The 26287-nt window shown below is 43.1% G+C and overlaps 1 protein-coding gene across 3 annotated transcripts in view; it reads right to left on the bottom strand.

Moving 5' to 3' along the window:
* Positions 1-26287, bottom strand: part of Usp43 (ubiquitin specific peptidase 43) — a 49017-nt gene that overhangs the window by 3040 nt on the left and 19690 nt on the right. For 2 of the 3 annotated variants that reach the window (XM_042694167.1, XM_042694184.1), the window contains exons 5-14: positions 25582-25717; positions 22307-22442; positions 20121-20256; positions 18255-18366; positions 14316-14419; positions 13007-13084; positions 11594-11720; positions 11110-11458; positions 7312-7470; positions 5760-5927 (exon numbers count right to left, since the gene is read on the bottom strand). In XM_042694167.1, coding sequence (XP_042550101.1) covers positions 5760-5927; positions 7312-7470; positions 11110-11458; positions 11594-11720; positions 13007-13084; positions 14316-14419; positions 18255-18366; positions 20121-20256; positions 22307-22442; positions 25582-25717 — 1505 coding nt within the window. The remainder of the gene's footprint in view (positions 1-5759; positions 5928-7311; positions 7471-11109; positions 11459-11593; positions 11721-13006; positions 13085-14315; positions 14420-18254; positions 18367-20120; positions 20257-22306; positions 22443-25581; positions 25718-26287) is intronic. The other variant, XM_042694176.1, reaches the window with a different exon arrangement.

Genomic DNA, 26287 nt, shown 5'->3' with positions numbered 1-26287 from the left:
TCTTTCTCCTGGCTGTCCTGAAAAGCAACCTTTCTTCATTTTTCTTCCATTCTATTTACTGCTCTGTTGTAAGAAGATCTCCAAGGGAGAAGTAAGATGTAGATGGAATAGAGAGGAAAGGATGGAAGGGAATGAGTAAGCATATACACACTGTGAGGTAATTGCTCACCAGCTTCTCAACATCCCATATCTTATGCAAGGGGGATGCAAGTCCTAGAATCTCTCTCCTGGGAGACAGATTTGCTGGGATTCTGGGAGCAAGATGTCTTTCATTGTTAAAGACAATTATAGAACCTCTCCATTCTTACATTATTTTTCTTTTGTTTTTGTTTTTTGTTCCTTTTGTTGCTATTGGGGTTTGGTTTGGTTTGGTTTTGGGGTTGTGTGTGTGTGTGTGTGTGTGTGTGTGTGTGCCCGCGCGCGCATGCACGTGTACGTGCGCGCGCATGCACGTGTACGTGCGCATCAACTCTAGGGCTCGAACTCTTTCCCTGAGCTTCTTTTTGCTCAAGGCAAGCACTCTACCACTTGAGCCACAACACCACTTCTGGCTTTTTCTGTGTATGTGGTACTGAGGAATTGAACCCAGGGCTTCATGCATGCTAGGCACGCACTCTACCACTAAGCCACATTTCCATCCCCTGTGGTTTGTTCTTTTGTGTGTGTGTGTGTGTGTGTGTGTGTGTGTGTGCTAGTGCTAGTCCTGGAGCTTGAACTCAGGGTCTAGGCACTGTCCCTGAACATTTTTGCTCAAGGCTACCACTCTACCACTTGAGCTACAGCTCCATTTCTGGCTTTTCTGGTGGTTAATTGGAGATAATAAGAGTCTCGTGGATTTCCCTACCCAAGCAGGCTTTGAACCACTATTCTCAGATCTTACCCTCCTGAGTTGCTTGGATTACAGGTGTGAGGATTAAAGGTATGAACCACTGGCTGTATCCTGTGTTTTTTGCAATTTCCTTTGAGCCTGGTAATCATTTCTTTATGGAAGTCAGAGTGACATCCAGGTCCAACCAGACATCCAGATGTCTTCTCTTTTACCCTCTACTGACAAAAGTAAGGCAGAGCCACAAAGATGAACTGAGATCTGCCCACCTCCCCGTCTGAGCCAGCACCATGAGGCTGGGCAAGAGAAATTCTGGCTGTCACACTACCAACCTAGGAGCCAAACTCACGGTCCTTTCCAGAATCCTAAAAATATCTCCCCTTCGGAGAGGGTAGAGCAGAACCCTATGGGCAGAAATACATTTAAAGGGGTCCTGCAGTCAGACAGTAAGAAAAATAGGAAGAATGAAAACCAGACACTAAAGAAACAGCTCCTGGAGAAAACAAATGCCAACGTAACCAATTAACATGAATCTCCAAGAGACACATGTACTGAACACTGGATACTGAAAAGTGTGACTTCTAGGATTTAAAATTCAATAAATGACTCCAGATGTGGTGCTGTACTCCTGTAATTCCATCTACTTGGGAGCTGGAGATCAGAAGAATCACAGAGGGCAGCCCAGACAAAAACTTAGTGAGACCTCATCACAATCAACAGCCAGGCATAGTGCTTTACTTCTATGAAGGAGACCGTAGGTAGGAAATCTGAAGCCACCCCAAGCAAAAACTTGAGACTCTACCTTAAACATAACTATAGCAAAAGGAGCTCAGGACACTGTTCAAAGTGGTAGAGCCCCTGTCTAGCAAGCACAAGGTCCTGAGTTCAAACCCCAGTATGCCAAATAAAAGAATAAAGTTCAATAAAGAGTGGGAAGAGGGCTAGGAAGGTGGCTCAGTGGTAGAGCGCTTGCCTTGCATGCATGAGGCCCTGGGTTTGATTCCTCAGCACCACATAAGCAATAAAAAAAAAAAAAAAAGCCAGAAGTGTTGCTGTGGCTCAAGTGGTAGAGCGCTAGCCTTAAGCTGAAGAGCTGAGGGACAGCGCCCAGGCCCAGAGTTCAGGCCCCACGACTGGACCCAAAAAAAAAAAAAAAAGAGTAGACAGGGTAAATTTGATCAACGTACATTATATTTATTCCATGTATGTAAATACTGTAATGAAATCTCTTTGTGCAACCAATTTATGCTAATGTACTGTCTCAGGAGTCTGAGATCTGAGGATCAAGGTCCAAAGCCAGCCTGAGCAGAAAGTCCATAAGACTTTTATCTCCAACAAACAAAAAGCCAGAAACGGAGTAGCTGAGCACCAGCCTTGAGCAAAAAAAAGCCAAGCAAGGGCATGAGGCCCTGAATTCCCCAGTACCAGCACGAAAAACAAATAAATGAATTAAAGACTTTTAGGATCACTACTGAGACCCACATGAGTGAGATAAAGAAAGAACAATGAAAGATAAAATGCAAGAAATATCTCAAGTTAAAGCAAAATGATAAAGAAAGAGTAACTACAGAGAGAAGAAAGAAGACTGACAGAGCTAGCAGACCCAACGGGCAAATCACAGGAATCTGAAGAGCAGGAGAGGCAACAACAATTAGCCAAAATGAAAGAATATTTCTCCAGAGAAAGTCCTGAGTCCATAGAAGGAAAGGTATCCCCAGGGCCTGACGCACAAAATTATCCCAGGCAGAGCTGGTAGAATTTCTAGACTCCAAGGTCAGAAGAGAGAATCTCAAATGCTTCCAGCCAGAAAGAACAAGCAACACTCATGTGAAAAAGTTCAGCCTAGGCTTCTCACCTGCCACCCCGGGCCTGGGAGACCATGGGGAAACAGCTACAAACACTTCAAAGCCAAGGACTGTGACTCAAGGATTGTGCGGCCAGCCAGGCTGCTGACCACTCCATGCCCAGGTAACTCTGCAGAGATTTAATGAAGGCAGTGGGAGAAGAGGAGGCAGGGGGGATGAAGAGCAGAAAGCCAGGGTAGACCATGGGCTCCACCATCTGGGAGCTGTCCATCCAGTTCAAGGTCACCTCAAGTCAAATTGGAGTGTGCAGGCAGGAATTCCAACAGCAGTTTGCATCAGAGACTTCTAGACTGGCTCAGCAAAATCTGAGTTGAAGAAAATCAGGCAAAATCCTAAAATGCAAAATATTTTGAAGTGCTCCTTTGGGGAAAGGATAGGGAAAAGGTGTATTTCTCACTTAGTTGGGGGAAAGAAGAGAAGGCAATGTTAAAATAGAATACCCAACTGAAACCCCTTTGTATAACTACTTAAAATAAAAATTAAAAAAAAAAAAGTAGAACGCCTCCCAGGGCATTAGCTTCTTTCAGCAATGTACTAGCAGGAAATGTGGTAGATGATAAATGCTGAGAAAGGAAAGATTCACAAAGCAAAAGAGGCAAGTAAAAACAGAAAGAAGGGAGGGTCAAATTCTTATGCTGGAACAAAGTAGAATTTAATGTTAAAAACAGCCAGGCAATGATGGCTCAAGCCTGTAATCCTAGCTACTCAGGAGGCTGAGATCTGAGGATCATGGTTTGAAGCCAGCATGGGGCAGGAAAGGCTATGGGACTCTTCTCTCCAATAAACTACTCAGAGAAAAATGAGAAGTGGCACTGTGGCTCAAGTGGTAGAGCACTAGCCTGAGCAAAAAAGCTCAGGATCAGTACCCAGGCCCTGAGTTCAAGCTCTACAACTGACAAAACAAAATTAAAATAAAGTTTAAAAACAGAAAGCAAGATAAAAAGCAATATTATAATGATTAAAACACCATATATAAGATCAAAGCATGTATCAGCAAAACAGTTAACAATATATGACATAAACTATTAAAACTCAAAGAATAAAGGAATGCTTGCTTAAAAACACTGGTCTAGCCAGGTGCCAGTGGCTCACACCTATAATCCTACCTACTCAGAAGGCTGAGATCTGGAAGCCTGAGGTTCAAAGCCAGCCCAGGAAATAAAAAGTCCATGAGATTCCCGGGGGGGGGGGGGGGGGGGGAGATAAATAGGAGAAAAATGAGGGAAGGGGGTAACAAGTTCAACAAGAAATGTATTTACTACCTTATATATGTAACTCTAACCCCTCTGTACATCACCTTGACAATAAAGTTAAATGTTAAAAAGTGGGGCTGAAGGCATGGCTCATGTAGTTGAACGCCAGCCTATTAAGAATCCCTATCCCTTGAGTTCAAACCCAGACACACACACACACACACACACACACACACACACACACACAAATTCAAAGACTCACTTTCTTTAGTACTTATGATATAAAACATATCCTTCAAATAGATAACACATTATTTTTATGTCACTAGATCATTTATAAAATAATAATGATGGACTTGATCACAAAATGGAATAGCTTAGAGTTATGCTCAATCAAATTAGGTAGGGGAGGGGGAAAGAACAAAAAAAGTAGCCAAATAACCTTACTACTTGAAACTTGTAGATTCCAGGTAGATCAAAACAAGAAATGGTGAGAGTTGAAAAAGAGAAAAACAAAATATCTGCTGAGCATTAGAACCACAGAGGAAATCTGTCAACAGAGTACCTGTCCTGTCAGGCTGGAGATGCCCTTGTCCCAGGACATGGTCCTAGGAGAGAGATCCCTAACAATTTTTTTAAGATGGTTGTTTCCCTAATAACTGCAAAAGTAAGGTGTTCTTATATCTGCCCAATTCTGTAAGGTACAATCCCCTTGAAACCCAAATTCATTCATTTCCTTGCTATAGTGTCCCATGGTACTTGCCAAGACACATGCTGGGTACTTAGAGACAATGGTGACGTAAGTTTAAGTTAACAAGTAACTGATGAATCATATTCTGTAATCCAGCAATTCCATGCTAAGTATCCCCAACAGAAGTGCAGACATATGTACACCAAAAGATAGGAACAAAAATATTATAGCAGTACAGGCTGTATATCCCTTATACAAAATACTTGGGACCAGAAGTGTGCAGGGTTTTGTATGTGTTTCAGATTTTGGAATATTTGCATATTCATAATGAGATATCTTAAGGATGGGATCCAGGTTTAAATATAAAAGTATTCTGTTTCATATATACCTTATGCACATAGCCTGAAGATAATTTTACTTCTTTAAAAAAAAATAAATTTTGTGCCTAAGACAAAGTTTCATGGTGAGGATATTTTCCACATGTGGTACCATGGTGATATATTTCAGATTTTGGAGGTTTTTGGATTTTGGATTTCCAGATATATTTCAGATTTTTGAGGTTTTTGGATTTTTGATTTCCAGATTCAAGATGCTCTGGCAATAGCTCCAAATCTTATTACAACTGGATAAATACATAAAATGACCCCCCTTTTTTTTTACAATGGGGAATATTTTTTGTAGTGGAGGGAAATACTACGTTTTGAACTCAGGGCCTAAAACTTCTGAACAGATGCTTTATTGCTAAAAGTCATGATTCCAGCTCTGTTTTTCACTGTGTTTTGGCGTTCTGTTGTCATCATACATCCTCCCACATACTTGAAATCAGCTCTAGATTGCCATACTACCTAATACAGTGGAAATGTGATGTAAACAGTTGTTATACCAAATTGAATTGGAAATAATGATAACAAAAAAGTCTATGTGTTCAGCACTGGTACAATTTTTCCCCCCAGATATTTAATCTGTAGCTGGTTGACTTTACCAATGAACAACCCCAGGCTATGGATGGGAAAACAAGACAAGAGAAGGGAGACAGGTAAGGGCAGCTCATAGCAAAACCCTCTCAAAATGATTGACTCTAGCTAGACTCAAGCCTATGAAGTACCAAATTTTCAGAAAGCAGAGCAATAATGATTGTTATAGACAGATGATGAAATGAAAATCAGGAAACTGAACCAACATACCCTTGTCCTGGTTGCCAAGACTGTTTGTGAAGACAGGAGAGTCAGGCACCCGGGCCAGGGAAGGGCAGGGGGCAGAGCTCCAGGAGAGCAGGCTGCCCGCCGTGCTATTCCCATTGTTGCTGCTGAGCCTCATGAGCCAGTGGTCAGACAAGGAGGAGCTGGTGGAGCCTGCACAGGAAGCACAGAGAGGGAGAGGCTAGACCCAAACCATCCCCGCAAGGCTCTAGGGGGAGCATCTTACAACCAGACCCTCAAGCCCACCTTCGGTCCAGGACTCTAGCACTGAAGGAACCATGAAGAATGGCCACCCAGGTGATCAGCATGCAAATTCAGAGAGACATTGGGGCACCAAATTTTTCACACTCACTAATGAGTACAAAAATGCCTTCTACGAAATGGCTTGACACCAACTCTGGCTTCCTAACTAGTTTTTCCTATTTGTTTTTGCACAGTCAAAGGACTTTATCGTTTACCACAGAATCAGATTAACAGCATTGGGTCTTCAGTTCCCATATATCAACATACAAATGAGCTAGGTAGACTTAGAGGGGCATACCCAGAGATCAGTGCTTCAGCATAGCACACCTACTCTTATCTGGAGGAACAGGTCTTTATTGGGCTGGACAATAAGAAAACCAGCCTTTCTGTCACATACTAAGGATCTTATTGCTCTTTCAATATCTACATTTTAAAAATAGAAGGCAGACTTGAATTAGGTTTGATTTAGACATGCTGAGAAATCTTGGTTTCATCTGGCCATTTTCCCCCCCAGAAATAACTAGGAGAAAATCTGTTTTTGTTGTGTTTTGTTTCACCAGTACTAGGGTATGAACTCAAGGCCTGGGCACTGACTGTCCTTTAGCTTTATCTGCTCAAGGCTAGCTCTCTACCACTTGAGCCATAGCTCCACTCTGGGCTTTTGGGTGGTTAACTGGAGATAAGAATCTCACTGGCTTTTCTGCCTGGGCTGGTTTCAAACCATGATCCATAGCTCTTGAGTAGCTAGGATTACAGGTATAAGCCATCAGTACACAGCTGATTTTTTTTTTTTAATACTCTTTCATCCCAAAGACTAAAATGGCTGGTTTGCGGGTCACATAAAAGGGTTAGCTATGGCATTGTTTTAATCATCTAGATTTCCAAGCAAGTTTGAGGCTAATAAAGAAATGACTGGCATGCTTTTAAGTAACATTTTCTAGAAAGGTCTTGTAGCTTTTATAACAGCCCTTCCCTTTCAAACAGCAATCACTTGGGTATATGTGGCACACATTAATCAAATCTAGCACCATATGAGACTGGGAAAAGGGAACCCCACACTCCCAAACATCATCTGCCAAAGATACCCAAAAATGATTCTTCTCCCCTTTCTTGGTTTACAATATTATCCATCCCACAGCCTGATGGATGGGCTTCTAGTCTAAGGGGTCTAGGGTTTCTTTATAGCAGCATCCAGGACTTCTTCTTTTCCATCCCTGCCAACCTTCCTGGTCCTGGATGTTCAATTAAGCATCCTTCTCTTCCCCACCCATCCCCAAAAAGCAGGGGTGCCCACCTCTCATGGAGCTGCTGGCTGACCAGGGTGGGATGCTGTTCCGCTTCTGATAAAACAGGATGTATGCCCCTCTGGTGTTGACCTCATCTTCTCCAAGTGGTTCCACTGTGCTGTCATCGTAGCTGTACCACTGGCCATCCAGAGAGTTCCGGCAATAGGCTGCAAAGGGCCAAACCCCAAGTCTCAGTGATTCTAGCTCCCAAGGCAGAGCTGACTGAAAATTGGGCATGCTTCAAGTAGAATAAGGGAAAAAAAAGAAGTCCATCTGGGGCCAAAAATGAATTTGTAGACTCTGCAATGATTCATAAGTTATACTCACAATTCTTACTGCTACAGTAGGTTGGTTTAAGATGAATCTTCATACTGTAGCCTTTATTCAGCAAAATCTCCCATAAAAGTGAGCCACACATTATACATCCAGACAATGTCAACTTTCAACCCATTGCTTTCTAGATTTAAAATATCTCTGCCCAGGTATATAATAAAATATTAACTAGGCTGACCACCAGAGGCTTACACCTGTATTCCTACTTAAAAGGCCAAGATCTGAGGATCACTGTTTGAAGTCAGTACCGGCAGGAAACTCTTACCTCCAATTAATCACCAAAAGCCCAGACATGGAGTTGTGGCCCAAATGTTAGAGCACCAGCCTTGAGTTAAAAAAAAAAAAAAAAGCCCTGATTCAAGCCCCAATCTGGCACACACACGCGCGCATGTGCAAACACACACACAACACACACAACACACACACACACATACATATACACACACACACAAGAAGAGAAACTAGGATTTTGGGAATCCCTCTTTTCATCCTAAGAACTATACTCAAACATTGAAGGAAAGATAATGAACATGACTTGGGAGAGTCAAACAACGACAAAGTACTTTTCCTTGCCCCCCAGCTTTGGGAGCACTACCAAAACCCACTGATTTGGAAGTTAGTAAACTATTCTTATAATAAGCCAGATAAGCAAATACTTCAGGCTTTACAGATTACACTGGGCCACACACACTCTGTCACATGTCCTTCATGCTCCTTTTGTTTTTTTTCCTTATCACCTTTAGAGAACTATTTTAACCGTCAGTGATACACAGGCCCTAGACTGGGCCACAGTGTGCTGACCCTTGCACAAATCTGAGCCAGGCACCATGAGTCCATCTTTGCTCTTCTTCTCCCTTCCTACCATACCGCATCCAAAGGCGATTCTTAACTGATTCTCCTTCCAAAGCATGAATACTTTGCTAATACCAGGTCTCACTTGCAGCCCAGAAACATCTCCCAAGCTGGAAGGCCAGCTCCCATTCTTGACCCCTCCTGCTAGAGGGGTCATCCTCCCCCAGACTGAACATTTCAATCAGCATATTAAAATTATGCTTTTACTCCTCTACTTAAAAATCTTCAAATGGCTTCTGTAATGCTGTGAAATGCTTCCTAACCTCGGAATCAACAAAGCAAGGATTTCTTTCTCTATGCTAATGAGTTGAATAATGTCTGACAGTCCCTGCATAAGCTTAAGGCTAGAGGCCAATGACCAGAAAGACCAAGGTAGAACTCATAGGCTTGAACTTTCAGTCAATGGGACAAAAAATAAATAATACAAAAAAGCCAAAGTCCACAAATGGACCCAACACAAACATAGATATTCAGTATGGCAGATATCATCTTAAGGAAGGAACTAAGTGAACTTAGTGAGTGGTGGTTGGGACAAAGAGGTATCTTCTAGGGGAAAATGACCAGAACCCTATGAGAGGTAGAACACTGGCCTCACATGCAAACAGCCCTGAGTTTGATCCCCTGTATTGCACACACACACACACACACACACACACACACACACAAAGCTATCCCAATTCTGAGATTTCACCCTACCTATCAACGTGGACACGTAGGTAATGACACATGTAATGGGTTGAGAGTAATATCTGTAACAGCAAAAGAATGAACCAGCCGAATGTCCACCTGCAGGGCACTGACTTAATAAATTGATATAGCTGTCCAGTGCATTTATAGATGAAGATGGAGAAGCTTTTTATATATCTGTAAAGGCTTCCAAGATAGATTTTAGGGGGGAAAAAGAGAAAAATGCCAAATGTATCTAAAAAAGGCAATACCTTTATTGGAAATACATGAAATAAGTAATAGAATGGATAGGAAAATAACTCCTAATTGCTTGGTATTTACAGAAAGAATGGAACAGAGGAGAGGTAATTACAAGTGGTTGAATGCTGGGGGTGGTGGCAGGTGGGATCACCTTTGAGTATGGGATACAGGTGAGAGTTATTCATGAATGGAGGCCAGGGTATGGTCACCTTTGTGGTGGGGGGAGGGGGAGTCTTGGGGGTCACCCTTGAACATAGGAAGGATAAGTAAGGTACATACATGGGATAAACTTTTCACAATTTATCTTTTTTTAGGCTGTGTGAGTTCTGAAATGAGGGATTCAGCACATATTCAACATATTTAAGATGAAACAGAAGGCATTTGAGATTTCTAAAAACAGACATTTCTGAACTGTAACGACCAGGCTTCCAGTATGTAGAAAGAAAGAAAGCGTCAAAATGACAATGAGAGAGAAAGCAGCTGCTCAGATTTGGAGAGCCTAGCAAGCAGAGGCAGGAGTGGTACTCCAGGAGCCAAGGTGATGGAGTTCAAGTCCAAGTGTCAACTTGGAGGAGGTGGAGGAGGATAGGTATGGAAGGGAGCCATTCACCAGGATGTACCCCCAAGAGGCTCAGAACTGAATCAGTCAGGTACCACAAAAGGCCGGGCCAGGTGAGTCAAGAACCAAACCAGAGTGCTCTGACAAAGACCTAAGAGAAGGAAGGAGTGCTTCCCAGCCACAGTGAGACCCTGCAGTGACACAGTGACAAGATGAAATTGAGCCTATCTCCTAGAGAAAAGAAAGGCAATGCAAAGATGGGAAAGGTGATGAAAATGAGAGACTATCAGGAAGTTTCCTAGTGCTGCTGCTACTTAGAACAACACAAAGGTATTCTTGTAGAAGCCAGGAAGTAAAACAGAAAAACAAATCCAAGCAGGGCCTCACTGGTATAAAATCAAGATGTGATCAAGGCTGCATTCTGACCTTAAGATAAAGAGATGCCACTGGGCTGTTCTCAGAGTGTCTGTCTTCTCTGCTTTTCCAGTTTCCCAGGCTAAACACATTCCATGGTCCCCAGTTCAAGTACCAGTACAAGCATTAAAAAAAAAGGAAGAAAGGGAGGGAAGGAGGGAGAGAGGAAGGGAGGGAGAGAAGGGAAGAAGGGAGGAAGGGAGGAAGGGAGGAAGGGAGGGAGGAAGGAAGGAAGGAAGGAAGGAAGGAAGGAAGGAAGGAAGGAAGGAAGGAAGGAAGGAAGGAAGGAAGGAAGGAAGGAAAAGAAAAATCAAAACAGAAAAAAGCACCCCACAGGGAAAAAAACAGATACCAAATCTGATAAGTGAGATTCCAGGTATTGAATCACAGACTAGGATAAATATTACTCTGTTGGTTCTAATAATTGCCCTCCGACATCTGATACGTCTGAAAAATTTGGGCAGTATTTGACTTTATATTCTAACCTCTAACTTGCCTAAGCAGGACATCAGCTCTTCAGCTGGAGCCAGGGGTGAAGTCGATGTCCTTGTGCACACTCTCTAGGGAGCAGTCAGCCAGCAGAGAGCCAACAGGGCTCAGCATTCTGAGGATGGGGGGGTGCGGGGTGGGGACAGGGGGGTGAGGGGGCAGCAGAGGCTCAGGCCACAGCAGAGCCATGTGGCCATGGCGACCCCATGCAGAGAGGCAAGGCAAGGCTCACCTGTGTAATGCCCACCTTGCAGACTGCCGTGGTGGTTGCAGACGGCATACAGGTCGTACAAGAAGTCCAGCGGATAGGCAGTAGGGAGGTGGGTCGGCTGCTGCCAGGAGGGCCAGGGGCCAGGCACCGGCTTGGAGCTAGCGCTCTTCTGTGCCACATGCGGGGCCATGTCCAGGCCAGACAGTGGAAACTTCACCAGTGTGGAGAGCTTGTTCCTTTTCTCCCCCACCTGACAGAACCTTTTCAGGTGGATGATGAGGATGTCAGGCAGGGTCCACAAGCTCAGCTTCACCATGCCTTGCTGGAGGACCTTGCAGTGTGGACATTTCCAAGCGTCATCCTGGGCCAGCTGTAAAAGAAGCCCCAGGATCATGAGGCACGAGGCCTCCCTCACAGCCTTCAGTCAACTTACTAATGAGGCAGCCAGCCTCCACTACTACCGCTACCACCACCACCCACCAGGGAGAGGACCCCAGGACAGGACCTGCTCCTCCTTGGTGTAGGACTGAAAACATTCGTCCAGGGTACAGCTGGGCTGCTGGTGCGCCGCCTGCTGCCGCCACACACTGTCCGCATCCTGGACCCGCTCCTCCTGGAGGCTTCCGAATAGCCTGAACAGAGACAGGACACCGTGGCATTCAGGGGTTCCCCCTCCAAGAGGGGTCTCCTCTGTCTTCTCCTCACAGCAAACCTGGTGGAGGGCATTAAGCAGTGCAAAGCTGCACCTTCCCTATAGGAACCAATGTGGTTCCTGGAACTCTCCTATACGCTCTTTTTCTTTCTCTTTTTCTCTCTTCTGTTTCTCTTTTTCTTACTTTCTTCCTCCCTCCCTTCCTAACTTCTCTTTCTAAACCAGTAATGGGACTTGAACTCGAGTTTTTGTGCTCAAGACTGGCACTCTACTATCTGAACCACAGCTGCACTCTTAGCTTTACTAGTTATTTGGAAATAAGAGTCTCATGGACTTTCCTGCCCAGAATGGCTTCAAACCACCATCCTCAGATCGGTGCAGGCTTGAGCCTTGAGCACCAGCTCTGCTCACTTTCTGTTATGGGAATCACCTGTCTCCCTCTAGCAAGTCTGGAAGGACTAGGTGTTGGGGCTTATCCATGCTTTTCACTGCCCAGTATAAGGCCTGCATACTGATGAGAGACTAATAAATCGCTATTGGACCGAAATGTCTGTTGACAAATAAAGCTGGATATGGCCAGTGATATAAAGGGAGTCAAGAAGCATGATAAAAGGCTGGGAAGGTGGCTCAATGGTAGAGCGCTTGCCTCGCATGCATGAGGTCCTGGGTTCGATTCCTCAGCACCACATAAGCAAAAAAACAAAAGTCGGAAGTGGTGCTGTGGCACAAGTGGTAGAGCACTAGCCTTGAGCTGAAGACCTGAGGGACAGCGCCCAGGCCCAGAGTTCAGGCCCCACAACCGGACCCCCCCCCAAAAAAAAGGAGCATGATAAAGAGCTGGACTCAAGCCAGATGTCCTGGGTTCAAATCCCAGCTCTGCATATACGAGCTGTGTGACTTAAGCAACTGCTTACCCTCCTGTGTACCTCAGTCTCCACTGCAGAGAAGTATGGAGCAAATAGTATCTACCTTATGGTACCCACCCATAGGCTATAATGAATGGTAAAGGGCAAATAAAGTGCCCAGAGCATGAGCATCCCAGGGGGAGGGCTATGTAAGCAATGGATGCCCAGCCCCCCCGCCCCATCATCACAATTACCAGGAGCATCCTGGCTTTCTCCATCAGATGGTACTCATTAAGGTCTGCAGGGGGGATGGGTCAAGTATTTGCTCACACACTGCCTTCCAGTCATTCCAGAGAAACTGAGTCCAGGGAAGGTTTATAGGCCCAGGGAGGTCACCAGAAGGCAGATTCCATGAACTCACCTCTCCTTGATAGAACTATCCCACTCCACAGCCAGCTTGATGTGGGGGGGGCCACCTGGCTTCCTGATGTGCAAAGCCCTGAGGAGAAAAATAGGGGAGCCCATCAGAAAACACCGAGCCTCCTTTCCACAGCTTAGTGGGGCTCAGCAGTCGGCTTCCTACCTGTGATTGAGGTTCCAAAGTGAAATGCCCCAACCTAAGCAGAAAGTTAAGGCTTAGCACCACCAAACCTATCCATGTTTTCTCTTCTCTTCCTCAGTAAGAGGTGGCAGCTCTAAGGCTTTTTGGTGACTTCAAGAACACAGATGAACTGTCCCAATATAGTCCAACTACCTTCTCAGTGTCTCTAGCATCATTCTGCAGGAATATGTGGGTGTCACACCAACATCCAGTTCTGATAAAGCCCAAGGAGAGCCACTAACTTCCCCACTACCACTACAGTGCAGGAGCACCCACAAGCCACCTCACCGCCTAAAATACCACCTCCTTCCCCACCCTCCAATATATAGACATCTCCATGTGAGCCAACCTATGATTCTTCTCAACTGCTGGGGCTCAGCACCTTTCAGGAGAGATTGGCCAGCCTTAAACAGAAGGGGTGGGGCAGGGAGGAAAGGGAGGGCTGGATATTTCACGCTGAATCAATAGGGCAGATAGAAATAGTGACCAAGTCCACACCTAGAACTGGTCAGAATTTATAGCCTCAAATCCTGGCTGCTCAGGAGGCTGACATGTGAATATCACAGTTCAAAACCAGCCAGGGCAGAAAAGTCCGTGAGACTTGTATGAGAGAGGGAGAAAGGGGGAGGGAAGCTGGGGAGAGGCGGGGGGGGGGGGGGGGGGGGGGAACGTGCCAGGGGAAGCCAGGTGTGGCTGGGGTCCCTGCTGGTTACAGGCAAACACTGCCTCATCTCTCTGTAGATCAGAGAGAGCTAAGCCTTGAGCAGACTGCCATTCCCTCTTTCCTTCTCATTCCCTCCCAAAGAGGAGAAGTACATTTGTTGTGTGGTGGGAATGGGAGATACCGCCCCCCCCCAGACCCCCCCCATCCTTGGCCCATCCCGTCCTCGCTCTAGGCCATCCTTCAAAGCAGCTCAGCCCTGAAAATACTGGAAAGGTCGATTCTCAAGAGACACACAAGGGGACCTGTATCTAAGCCTCTTTCTTCAGGACTCTCAAATTCCCCATTTCTACTGTAAAGGAGGCCTGCAAGGTGGGAGCTGTAGGAGTTCCGCTTGGATAGGGGAAGCGTGGCGATTTAAATCTGGGGAGTCTAGGACAATGAACGTACATGCCTTCTCTTCCTTACCTGTCAACTGCCCAGTGGCAGAGGGGACAGCTGTCCTGTGGGGATAAGTAGCTGCAGGCCAGGGAAAGACCGACAACACGGATGGAGAACAGAGATCCCAGGTTCTGCCAAGGCAAAGCAGCCATCATGTGGTCATTGTGTGATCTAAATTAAACTCTTCAATTAAACTCTTTTGAATTTATCAAAAAGTACAATCACTTTTTCCATAACTGGATTTTGAATATTCTCTGAACAATTGTTTTTTTTAAATCATATCTTATAGTCTTCACTTCTTTTTTTGAGATTTATACTATTGTGTGTGTGTGTGTGTGTGTGTGTGTGTGTGTGTGTGTGTGTGTGCGCGCATGCGTGCACGTACATATGTGCACATATGTGTCTAACTACTCAGGAAGCTGAGATCTGAGATTCGAGGTTCAAAGCCAGACTAGACAGAAAAGTCTGTGAGACCCTTATCTTCAATTAACTACCAAAAAACAATCTAGAACTGGAGGTGTGACTTAAGTTGTAGAGCACCAACCATAAGGAAAATAAAAACAAAAATAAAAATAAAACAACCTAGCCCTGGATTTCCATAGTACCATGAAATAATAATAATAATAATAGATAAACAACTAATAAACAACGACTACTTATGTGTTAGTAATTCACTAATTAATTAGTATCTTCAGCCTGAACTTTTAGGGCTGAGGATATAGCTCAGGGGTAGAGTACTTGTCTAATGAAAGGTCTCGATTTGATCCCCAACACCACAAAAAAAGAAATCCTGCCAAATTCTTTGGGCAGAATAAGCGGATTCACCAGTCAGGTTCCTTAGGACTTTCCTGTAGTAATGTGAAGTAAAAGGAGCTGGTGCATCTACCAGGACCATAATCACACAGTGACCTATGTTTTCAACAAAGAACAAATTAATGGCTTTGACTCAAGGCTGACCACAGGAGCATGTACTTCTTAAGAACACCCTCAGAGAACACTTTCTCCTGTCCCCTCTATTTGACCCATGCTGTTTACATTGCACGACCATCTATCAACAAAGTTAACATCTTCATGAAGGCAGCTGATCCTGCCAGCATTGGCCACACACACACACATACATACACACACACACACACACACACACACACACATACATGAGTAGTGCATGCACTTGCACACACGCATACACATACACACAAACACATTTACCCTGAGACCACAAAAAAATCTCTGAAATGATATTTCTTCATTGTTCATGCAAATTAATCCCCTCTAGCTAATCAAGTTTTTTGTTAAGAAACATTTTTCTCTCCTTTATTCTTGGCTAAGCAAATTCATTTTAAGTACTTTCAATATACACTCATGATTCGTAATTTCTTTGGCTCCATGTTGAAAAATTTGAATATATTCTTTCTAAATGATTAGCAGGTTGAGCCAATATTTAATACAGTATTAAAAAGAACCCTGTGTTAACTAGGTGAGCTAGCCAGAGAGCCTCCTAACCACACAGAACACAGGGTTGACCAACAGAGCTATTGAAAAAGCATCACAAGGGGCTGGGAAGGTGGCTCAGTAGTAGAGCGCTTGCCTTGCATGCATGAGGCCCTGGGTTCGATTCCCCAACACCACATAAGCAAAAAGAAAAAAGCCGTAAGTGGCGCTGTGGCTCAAGTGGTAGAGCGCTAGCCTTCAGCTGAAGAGCTGAGGGACAGCACCCAGGCCCAGAGTTCAGGCCCCATGACTGGACCCAAAAAAAAAAAAGAAAAGAAAACAAAAAGCATCACGACCAAGCTCAAGATTTTCTGTAGTTGAATTCTGCTGGCCCTACCAAATGCTTGACTAGTTTCTAAAACTGAAATGAGAAACTCTATAGAAGCAAAAGTGCATGTATGTGACAGGCAAAGGACAAGGATAGTCCAGATGAATGCTCACACAAAAGTCACTTCATCCTCTTTCAACCATCAGTAGCCCACAGATCCTGACCTACTTGTAGACAAGTGGTTTCTAATTTGGGGCCTGGGTCAGATCTGTTCTATATTCCAATGAACAAAATCCTTTAGAGATAAAGTTGGTACAAATGCAAGCAAAGATCTTTAGCAGAGTGGTATTTGGTGTCAATCTTAAATCAATATGGATTTTTCTGAGCAGGAAAGAAATGTCAGTTATGAGGAAGTAGCACTGGAAAAACCCTGGCGAATCTCCCAAAGAAAAGGTTCTCATTAAGAGGATAGTGAGAGAGAAAAAAGATTCTGGTACTACTAACCTATCCCTAAAAAATTCAACACATTCTTTGCCAGGCAGCCAAAAGAAGAGTTTCTGATACTGTAGAAGCTCAAAAACAATGACTTGAAAGGTGTTATAAGAGGGGTGTGTGTGTGTGTGTGTGTGTGTGTGTGTGTGTGTGTGTGTGTGTGTGTGTGTGTGTGTGTGTTGGTATTAGGGCTTGAACTCAGGACCTGGGTGAGGGGTGTGTGTGTGTGTGTGTGTGTGTGTGTGTGTGTGTGTGTGTGTGTGTGTGTGTGTGTGTGTGTGTGTGTGTGTGTGTGTGTGTGTGTGTGTGTGTGTGTGTGTTGGTATTAGGGCTTGAACTCAGGACCTGGGTGCTGTCCCTTAGCTTTTTCACTCAAAGCTGGAACTCAACCACTTGAACTGCAGTTTTTTGGTGATTAATTGGAGATGAGTCTCATGGATTTTCCCATCCAAGCTGACTTTTAACTGAAATCCTCAAATCTCAGCTTCTTGAACAAGTATGACAGGTCTGATCCACAAGTGCTCTGCTAAATATATATGTGTGTGTATATATATGTATATATATACGTATATATACATATATATACATATATATACACATATATATTAATTTCATAAGAGAATAAGTAAATAAACAAGACAAAAAATGTTTTCCTTGAACTTTTAATCTCAAGTTCTAAAAAAAATAGTTTTTTTAATTTTAGATTTTTACATACAGACACAAACATCCACCTAAATTTTCTACACAAATTGTAAGTCAAGTCCTTTGAAATTTTCTGCCCAAATGTGTAAGTTACAATTAATTACAATAGGCTACTCTGGGGGAACCATGGAAAGCCATTAAAATAACAGGAGCCGGGCACCAGTCGCTCATACCTGTAATCTTAGCTACTCAGGAGGCTGAGATCTGAGGATCCCCTTCAAAACCAGCCTGGGCAGGAAAGTCCTTGAGACTCTTATCTTCAATTAACCATCAAAAAACTGGAAGTAGAGCTGTGGCTCAAGTGGTAAAGCATTAGCCTTGAACCCAAAAGCTCAGGGGTGGTGCCCAGACCCTGAGTTCAAGCCCTAAGACTGGCATGCATACACACACACAAACACACATACACACACACACACACAAACACACATACACACACACACACACACACATACACACACACACACACACACAGAGGAAAGAGTTGAGAATACTATACACACTGCTATTCCAACGGTATTTGTAACGATTCAACAAAAAATAAAGGCTTCATCCTTCTAGGTATTTGGTAAAACCATAAAGATTAAAAAGGAGCCAGGCACCAACCAGTAAGTCACATCTGTAATCCTAGCTACTCTGGAGGTTGAGAGCTGAGGATTGTGGTTCAAAGCCAACCCAGGCAGAAAAGCCCTATGAGACTGTTAACTTCAGCTAACCACTCAAAAACCGGAAGTGGCATGTGGCTCAAGTGGTACAACACTAGCCTTGAGCACAGAGAAGCTCAGGGACCGCCCATGCCCTGAGTTCAAGCCCCAAAATGGACCAAAACAACAACAACAAAAAAAGATTAAAAGGTCACTGGCCACAAAATAGTTACCTCTGTACACATATATCAACATGGTAAAATAACATGACCATTGCCCTCATGAAGGGCAAATTGTTCTCTCTCCCTAGATCACCTTCCCAACACCCGCAGGCACTCAGTCATACGCACACACACGCACACACACGCATACCTGTGCAGAACCCTCAGTCCTCATGAGACAGCAGACTTTACTGAGGATACACTGTTGGAGCTGAGCCCAGGAAATAGTTCTGTCCTCCCTTATCAAGAATGGTGGGCCAAACCTAAAGATTAAAAAGAAATGTAAAAACCCACAGTATTTCACAAATAAAACTTCATTCTGTTTTACTAGAATAATCCCTCTTTCTCCTTTTCCCTCACCCCAGAAGTTACTGGCTGTTCTTTGCAGTTTATTATTCCAGATTTTATTTTAGAAATTCCTTATCAATCTAAGCTCACTTTATTGAATTCTGCATCTTGATGGTGCTAGGGATGGACCCTAGGCCCTTGCATTTGCTGAGCATACACTGAACCAGCAGGCTATACCTCCAGCCCAGAATTCTATCCTTCTTTGTGTGTCTGTGTGTGTGGAGGTCAGAAGGAGTGTTCGGGGCCTCAAGCTCTCATTTAGTTTTTGTTTCTGTTTTTGCTCATGTCTGGCACTCTGAGCCATGCTTCCACTTCTAGCTTGTTGCTAGTTAATTAGAAATAACCGTCTCTCCCATTTGTCTGCCTGGGCTGACAAACTACACTCCTCAGATGTCAGTCTCCTGAGTAACTAGGATTATAGGCATGAGTCATCAGCACCTGGCAGAATTCTATCTTTTTAATACTTCATTCTTAAGTGTTATGTTATTTTCAGCTGACTAATAATAATTATATGTTACTTGTGAGATGTAATGGTTTAATATATTGTGGAATTATCAAATCAGGTTAATTAGCGTATCTATCTATCACTTCCAACACTTTTATCATTTCTTGGTAAACACCTTACTCAAGCTTGTCTTTCAAATTCAAGGGCCTGCCTTGCGACTGGGGGTGGGGAAGAGATTTTGCCAGTAAAAACTGGACTATATAAGAAAGCTGTCTTTTTTTTTTTTTTGGGTCCGGTCATGGGGCCTGAACTCTGGGCCTGGGCGCTGTCCCTCAGCTCTTCAACTCAAGGCTAGCGCTCTACCACCTGAGCCACAGCGCCACTTCCGGCTTTTTTTCTTTTTTTGCTTATGTGGTGTTAAGGAATCGAACCCAGGACCTCAGGCATGCAAGGCAAGCGATCTACCACTGAGCCACCTTCCCAGCCCCAGAAAGCTGTCTTTTGCAAAGTTGTACTGTCACTTTTCATTAATGCTTATCATTTTCTAGATTATAGGGTCTGTTTGTTGGTTTGCTTGTCGTCGGTACTGGAGTTCAGCTTCATGCTGTAAGTAACCTATCACCCCATGCCTCCAACCCATAGTTTATCAGAGTTTTGGGGGCATAATGTTGCACTACAAATAGTAAAACTGTTTTATCTAAAATAATCTATTTCATCTAAAAAAAATTAAATGGATTTGTTTTTTCCCCCCTCTTCCTCTTCTTTTTCCTTTCCTTTTCTCCTAAACAAATATCACTCTATAGCCCTGGCTGATCTTACCTTCATGATCCTTCTGCCTCCGCTTCCTGAGTAGCCTGAATTATAGGCATGTGCCACCGTTCCCTGCTTCTCTTTCTTTCTACAGCCAGTTTTCTTTGCCCTGAGCTGACTGCACTGCTAGCCTTTCTTTATTACATAAAATAATAATTGTGAAGACAATAATCATTGTTCCTACAATTAATGGGAAAGCTCTGATGTTTAATTAAAGATGATGGGAGCCATCTGCTGAAGGCAATTAGTTCTGAGCCTCTTGATCAAAAAGTACCTTTACTCTCCTCTCCTAGTTTAGTAGCCTTGGGAATAGATATGTACATGTACCACGTTAGAACTATTCTAGTCAGAATATCAAGTACAATTTCTACACATCCCAGACATCCCATGGAAACAAGATGAAGGTAAACATACCTGCTGGCCTGCTGCCCTGACCCTACCAGGTTACAGAAGAGGATGAGCACTTTGTTCTCACTGTGATGAGACAGAGATAATCGCTGACCCTCATGGGCCACCAAGCGGGGGGACACTGAGAGACCAGATGGATGAGCTGGAGGAGAGAGAATGACATTTGTATTCTTAAAGGAGTTCCTGTGCTGGGTCAGAGCCTTGGCTGTGCCTGCCCCCTTTCTCTCTGAGCATCTTTCACCTCCAGGAGAAGAGGACACCTAGGAAATGATAAGGGTTTCTGGCACTTGTGCCATCTGACACTCAATGATTACATACTTGGGACTGAATCTGCTATTATTTCAGCCATTTTAAAAGAAGGAACTGACGTGAATTAGCAGTTTCCAAATCAACCTGAAAAAGATACCAAAATGATTGTGGGTGCTTTTATGACTTGATTCAAGAGCCTTCTGAGTACCTAATGTCTCACAAAGCCAACACAAGAAACAATACAGAGAAGAAGAGTTTTTCTTTCCATTTCCAATCAGCTCTGAAATTCTGCCCTTCAGTTCAAGTGTGTCACTTGGTGATCAGTCTAAAACAAGGACTCATTTCACTAGCTTGTAATATAGTGAAGGCAGTCAAACTGGAAATTTGTTCCAGATTCCAACCCAGAGTCTCTCTGTAGCCTCAGGAACATCAAAAATCTAGTGCCACAGCCAGACACTTAGGTTGGCTTAAGAAATGGAGCCAAGGGCTAGGAAGGTGGCGTAGTGGTAGTGTGCTTGCCTAGCATGCATGAAGCCCTGGGTTTGATTCCTCAGTACCACATAAACAGAAAGAGCCAGAAGTGGCACTGTGGCTCAAGTGGTAGAGTGCTAGCCTTGAGCAAAAACAAGTTCAGAGACAGTGCCCAGGCTCTGAGTTCAAGCCCCAGGAGTCAAAATGTATGGTGTGAAATGAAAGATAGTTAGAAACTGAAGTGGGAAGTTGGTCAGCTTGCAGAGTGATAAACATTTGACTACCTTGTATTTCAAAATATTCACCAAAGAGAAAGACTCTTACAGATTTGTTCCTTATGGCCTTATTTATTGTAATCTGACATTGGAATCGACCCAGAGGTCCATTAACAGGTGAAAATGATGGTAAGTTACAACATACAAAAAAATGATCACAAAAAATAAAAATAAAAACTTAAAAAAAGAAAAGAAAATGATGCATCATATAATTTTTTTTAAAAAAGAATACAATTTTCATACATGCAAAAGCAACATGGATGAATCTTCAAATAATGATGCAATGGGTGAGTAGGAATATAAAAAGAAATATACATCATCTGATGCCATTTATATGAAATCTACAAAAGGCAAACAAGTTTATGGCAAAAACACATGATAAGTAAAAGGCAATAACTGGCAGTTAACTCATAAAGCTAAAAGGCCAGGAAGAGAGAGATTACAAAGGGGGAACAGTAACTTTGTAGGTGATGTATATATGCAGTATCATGACTACTGTGGTTTCATAGGTTTATACATGTTAAGACATACCTTATTCTTTAAGTTTATATAGTTCATATCAATTTTATCACAACAAGACACCAGAAAAAACAAAAACAAATGGAACACGTTAGCTAGTCAGGTTGATCCTGGTGGCTCACACCTGTAACCCTAGCTACTCAGGAAGCTGAGATCTGAGGTTTGAGGTTCAAAGCCAGCTGGGCAGACAAATTTGAGAGACTCCTATCTCCAATTAACCAACAAAAAGCTAGAAGTAGAGGTATGGCTCAAGTGGTACAGCACTAGTCTGGAGTGAAAAAGCTAAAGGACAGTACCCAAACAAACATAGATTGTGAACCACAGAATTCCTGAAGAAAAGATTACCCCAAAACTTCACCGGATAGTTCTCAAATGGTTTCTCTAGACCAACTGTTGGCAACACAAATTCACAGGCCCCATCTATTTACTGAACAGAACATCTAGGGGCAGAGCTGGGAAATCTGCTTTAACAAGTCTTCTGGATAATTCTAGCAATCACTAAGGTTTTGAGAATGATTCTTGAATAATTCTTACCTACCTGTACACCAAATGTCAGGGAAAAGAAGCCTTATTTTTCTGAATACAAAAACTAAATGATTTCTACCTTTTTACCTAGAGAACCTCCTCAATCCCAAATCTCCTAATACCTAAGTAGAATTATGCACATCACTATAGTACCTGAGAGTGTCCCAAGGCCAGGAGATGGAGGTGCTTGGAAAGCATACACATTATCTCCCTCTGCAATGCTATTCAGGTCCTCTTCATCAAAGAAAGACCGCTGGAATCCACTGGGATACAGTTCAACCAAAATCACCTAGAATAAGAAAGATCATTTAAAAAAAAAAGAAAGAAAGAAAGATCATTTCCCTCTTGAATTCTCTAAGAAAGCCTAACAGATAAGAAATCAAAAAGTGACTGGGAGCCTTAAAATTCCTTTTTACCTTTCCTTTCTTTAGGACTAAGTAGCTACGTATTTTAAGCAATAAAACATACTACCTGTTTTTCCCCTTCCCCTCCACAAATTTTACCGACATCAAATACAGTGAAAGCACAGGTTACACTGTGGGGGAGGGAGGGACATACAAAGCAACAAAGTAATTATCTTATAAATGCGTTAGAAACAATCGCATGAAAGAAAAAAAATCATTTGAATACATATCTTAGGGTTCATTTCCCTAACATCACCTTATCTGACCTTTTCTGCTTGACTCAGACATATACTAGATATTGCAAACAATAAAAAAATAATAAATAAATAAATAAAAATGTTCACCAAATTAAAAAAAAAAACATACTACCTGCAACAATAAGATTGTCCACAGACATCTCAACTGCAATAACAACAACAAAAAGTGAGAATCCTAAAGCTTTATATCCAGCTAAACTATCATGGAAGAAATTTGAAAAAGCCCTCCTCCAATAAGCAGAAAATATTTATCATGTTTTTTCATTGAGAAAATTTCTAAAATTGTGTTACTATCTCTAAATGGTGTTACTAACCTTTTTCATATTATGTCATACATTTAAAAAAAACATGGTGATGAAAAAAGGAAAACAGACAAACACTTTTTTAACTGTACTTTTTTTGTCTTTTCTTTTTTTGGTACAGGGGATCGAACCCAGGACGTTGCACTTGCTAGGCAAGCGCTTTGCCACTGAGCTACATCCCAGCCCACAGACAAACACTTTTATAGCACAGGAAAAAGGAGATCTTGGCTGCCTCAGACACAACTCAATATCTGAGTACACATAACTCATATAACTTATTCAAGGTACAAAAACTAGTAGGTTCTCTTATAAAAGACAGTTCAAGATTTCTAAAAATAACAATAAGAAGTCAAGTATAATGGCATATGCCTATAATGTTATTCAGGAGACAGGCAAGAAGATTGTGGATTCAAGATCAGCCTGGGCTATATAGAGCAAGACCCTATCTAAATTAAATTAAATTAATTAAATCATAAATAAGTGGATCAGAAAGAAAATTCAGGTTGTAAGAAGAAATAATGAATCAAAGGAAATGGTAAACATTGATAACTATAAGTATACGCTAACTATAAAACTAAAATACTATAACCATTTCTACAAGTAGGAGGAGAGGATATACAGTACAGAACAACAATAATTACTACCTACAATATTGAAATCAAAAAGGCATATAGGAGATCAGCATTGGTGCTCACCCCATAGTTCTAGCTACTCAGGAGTCTGAAGACTCAGTCAGAAAAGTTCTCAGGGTTCATTTCCAAAATAACCAGCAAAAGCAAAGAAACTGGACTAGATATGTTGCTCAAGTGGTAAAGTGCCAGCTGTGGGAGGAAGGAGTGAAGCCAAGTGAGATCACAAGGCCCTAAGTTCAAGCCTCCACTATTTAAGATCCTCATAAACACCATGAGAGAGGTCAAGGGGTTACTCGGATGGTGGTAGAAAGGAAACCACTGCCATGATGGAAAAGGCCGGTAACCATGGTTGTTCCAATGTATACATATATAAACCTCAACAAACTATAGTCTTAAGACATGTTTTCTTTGTTTTATGTCTATTATACCTTTACAAACACATTAAAAATATGTTTTATTTGCAATGATCCCATCATATGGTCAGAGTAGCACATGGTCCCATGTCAGAGAGCTAGAGAGTAACTAAGTCACAGTTAGAACTCCATTCAGAGCCTGTCTATCCTACTGGTCACCAACATGATCACCTTTCCCACCATGTCCTCAGCCACAGGGACTTCACCAAGACTCCTTAAAAAACCATAAGAGGGGCTGGGAAGGTGGCTCAGTGGTAGAGCACTTGCCTTGCATGCATGAGGCCCTGGGTTCGATTCCTTAGCACCATATAAGCAAAAAGAAAAAAGCCGGAAGTGGCACTGTGGCTCAAGTGGTAGAGTGCTAGCCTTGAGCTGAAGAGCTGAGGGACAGTGCCCAGGCCCAGAGTTCAGGCCCCATGACTGGACCCCAAAAAAAAAAAAAAAAAAAACCATAAGAAAGCTGAATGCTCATGGCTCATGCCTGTAATCCTAGCTACTCAAGGAGAAGATCTGAGGATCACAGTATGAAGCCAGTCCAGGCAGGAAAGTCTGTGAGACTCTTAGTTTTCATTAACCAGGAAAAAAGTGGAGCTGTGGTTCAAGTGGTAAAGTGCCAGCCTTGAGCAAAAAAGCTAAGCAAAAACACAAGAGCCTGAATTCAAGCTCCAGTACTGGCACACATACACAAGAAGAGAAAAGAAGAGAAGAGAAGAGAAGAGAGAAGAGAAGAGAAAAGAGAAGAGAAGAGAGACACAGGAAGGAAGGAAGAAAGGAAGGAAGGAAGGGAGGGAGGGAGGGAGGGAGGGAGGGAGGGAGGGAGGGAGGGAGGGAGGAGAGGGAGGACCCAGCCTTAAATGTCAAATGTCCTCATGTCACAGATCATCTGTCCCACAACATGCACTGGTCATGTACTTGATTGTACTGTTCCTTCAAGTTCCCTGATGGATCATCTCAGGAGCAAAAACACAGAACAGTACCCCCAGCTCTGAAATCAAACCACTGCATTCAAACTCTGCCTCTACCACTTCCTAGCTGTGACCTGGGCAAATCACTTAATTCCCTCAGGACTTTTTTTCTTATCACTAGCAAAATGAAAACTGCTATACCATCTACATTCCAGAGTCCTCGTCATTAAATCAGCTCTAAATGCAAGTGAAGCACAACAGAGGCAGGCTACTGTTGGAATTATTCTGATCATCATTACAGCCTTCTTAGAAGGTAAAGTGTCCTGTGGTGACCCTGAGTAATGCAGGGAGAAGTTCCAGGCCTTGTCACCACTGACACCAGGGACTATTAATCAAACAGAAGCCAGAGAATCAGGCTGGAATCACCTGGGAAGCACACACTAGCTTAAGCAGCCAGTCCAGTCAGCATTCTGCCACCCAGTAACCAACCAGTCACCCCCACACCATTATCATACCTCATCTGTAGAGATCCCTCCTTCCTCAGCCACCATCTTCCTCAGGGTGGCCACTGTGCCAAGGATGGGCACAGCCAAGCCAACCCGCAGGAAACGTGGGCTCTTAGAGGGGAAGACCAAAGTAACACTCAAGAACCTGGAAAACAGGAAAGAGTCACATCCTTAAAGGACTGATGCCCTTAGCATTAATGCTCAGCAACCCCACTGACAATGAAGTTGTCAGTTGTCAGTTGGCTTGGTCCCTGCACTTTAGGTAAACTGCCACTAGGTGGCAGTGGGAGAGCCAGAATTTCCTAACCTGCTTTTCCAGAGTTGAAAAGAATCACCACACGTTGGGAACCCAGGGTGAAATCTCAGCACCCAGAGGGCTGAGACTGGAGAGGCCTAAGTTCCCAGATACACACACACCTGCCTCTCTCTCTCTCTCTTTCTCACTCTCTCACACACACATCATGATGCATATCTCCCAAGACTAATTATTCAATACATAATATTAAGGAAAAAAAGCTTGACAATATTTTTTAAGTTTGAAAAAGCAAAACTGCTTTTATCACCAGTACAACACATCCTATTGGTGCATATATATATATGTAGCTATGCTGTTGTTTGAACTCAGGGCGACACACCTGCTAGGCAGGAGCGCAACCATTTGAGCCATGCCCCATCCCAATTTACTCCATTTTTTAAAATGAAACTTTCCTTTGCA

Source organism: Dipodomys spectabilis, unplaced genomic scaffold, assembly GCF_019054845.1.
Source record: "Dipodomys spectabilis isolate Male_0828 unplaced genomic scaffold, ASM1905484v1 ptg000004l, whole genome shotgun sequence".
NCBI lineage: Eukaryota > Metazoa > Chordata > Mammalia > Rodentia > Heteromyidae > Dipodomys > Dipodomys spectabilis.
This window is presented reverse-complemented; position numbering and strand designations above follow the sequence as displayed.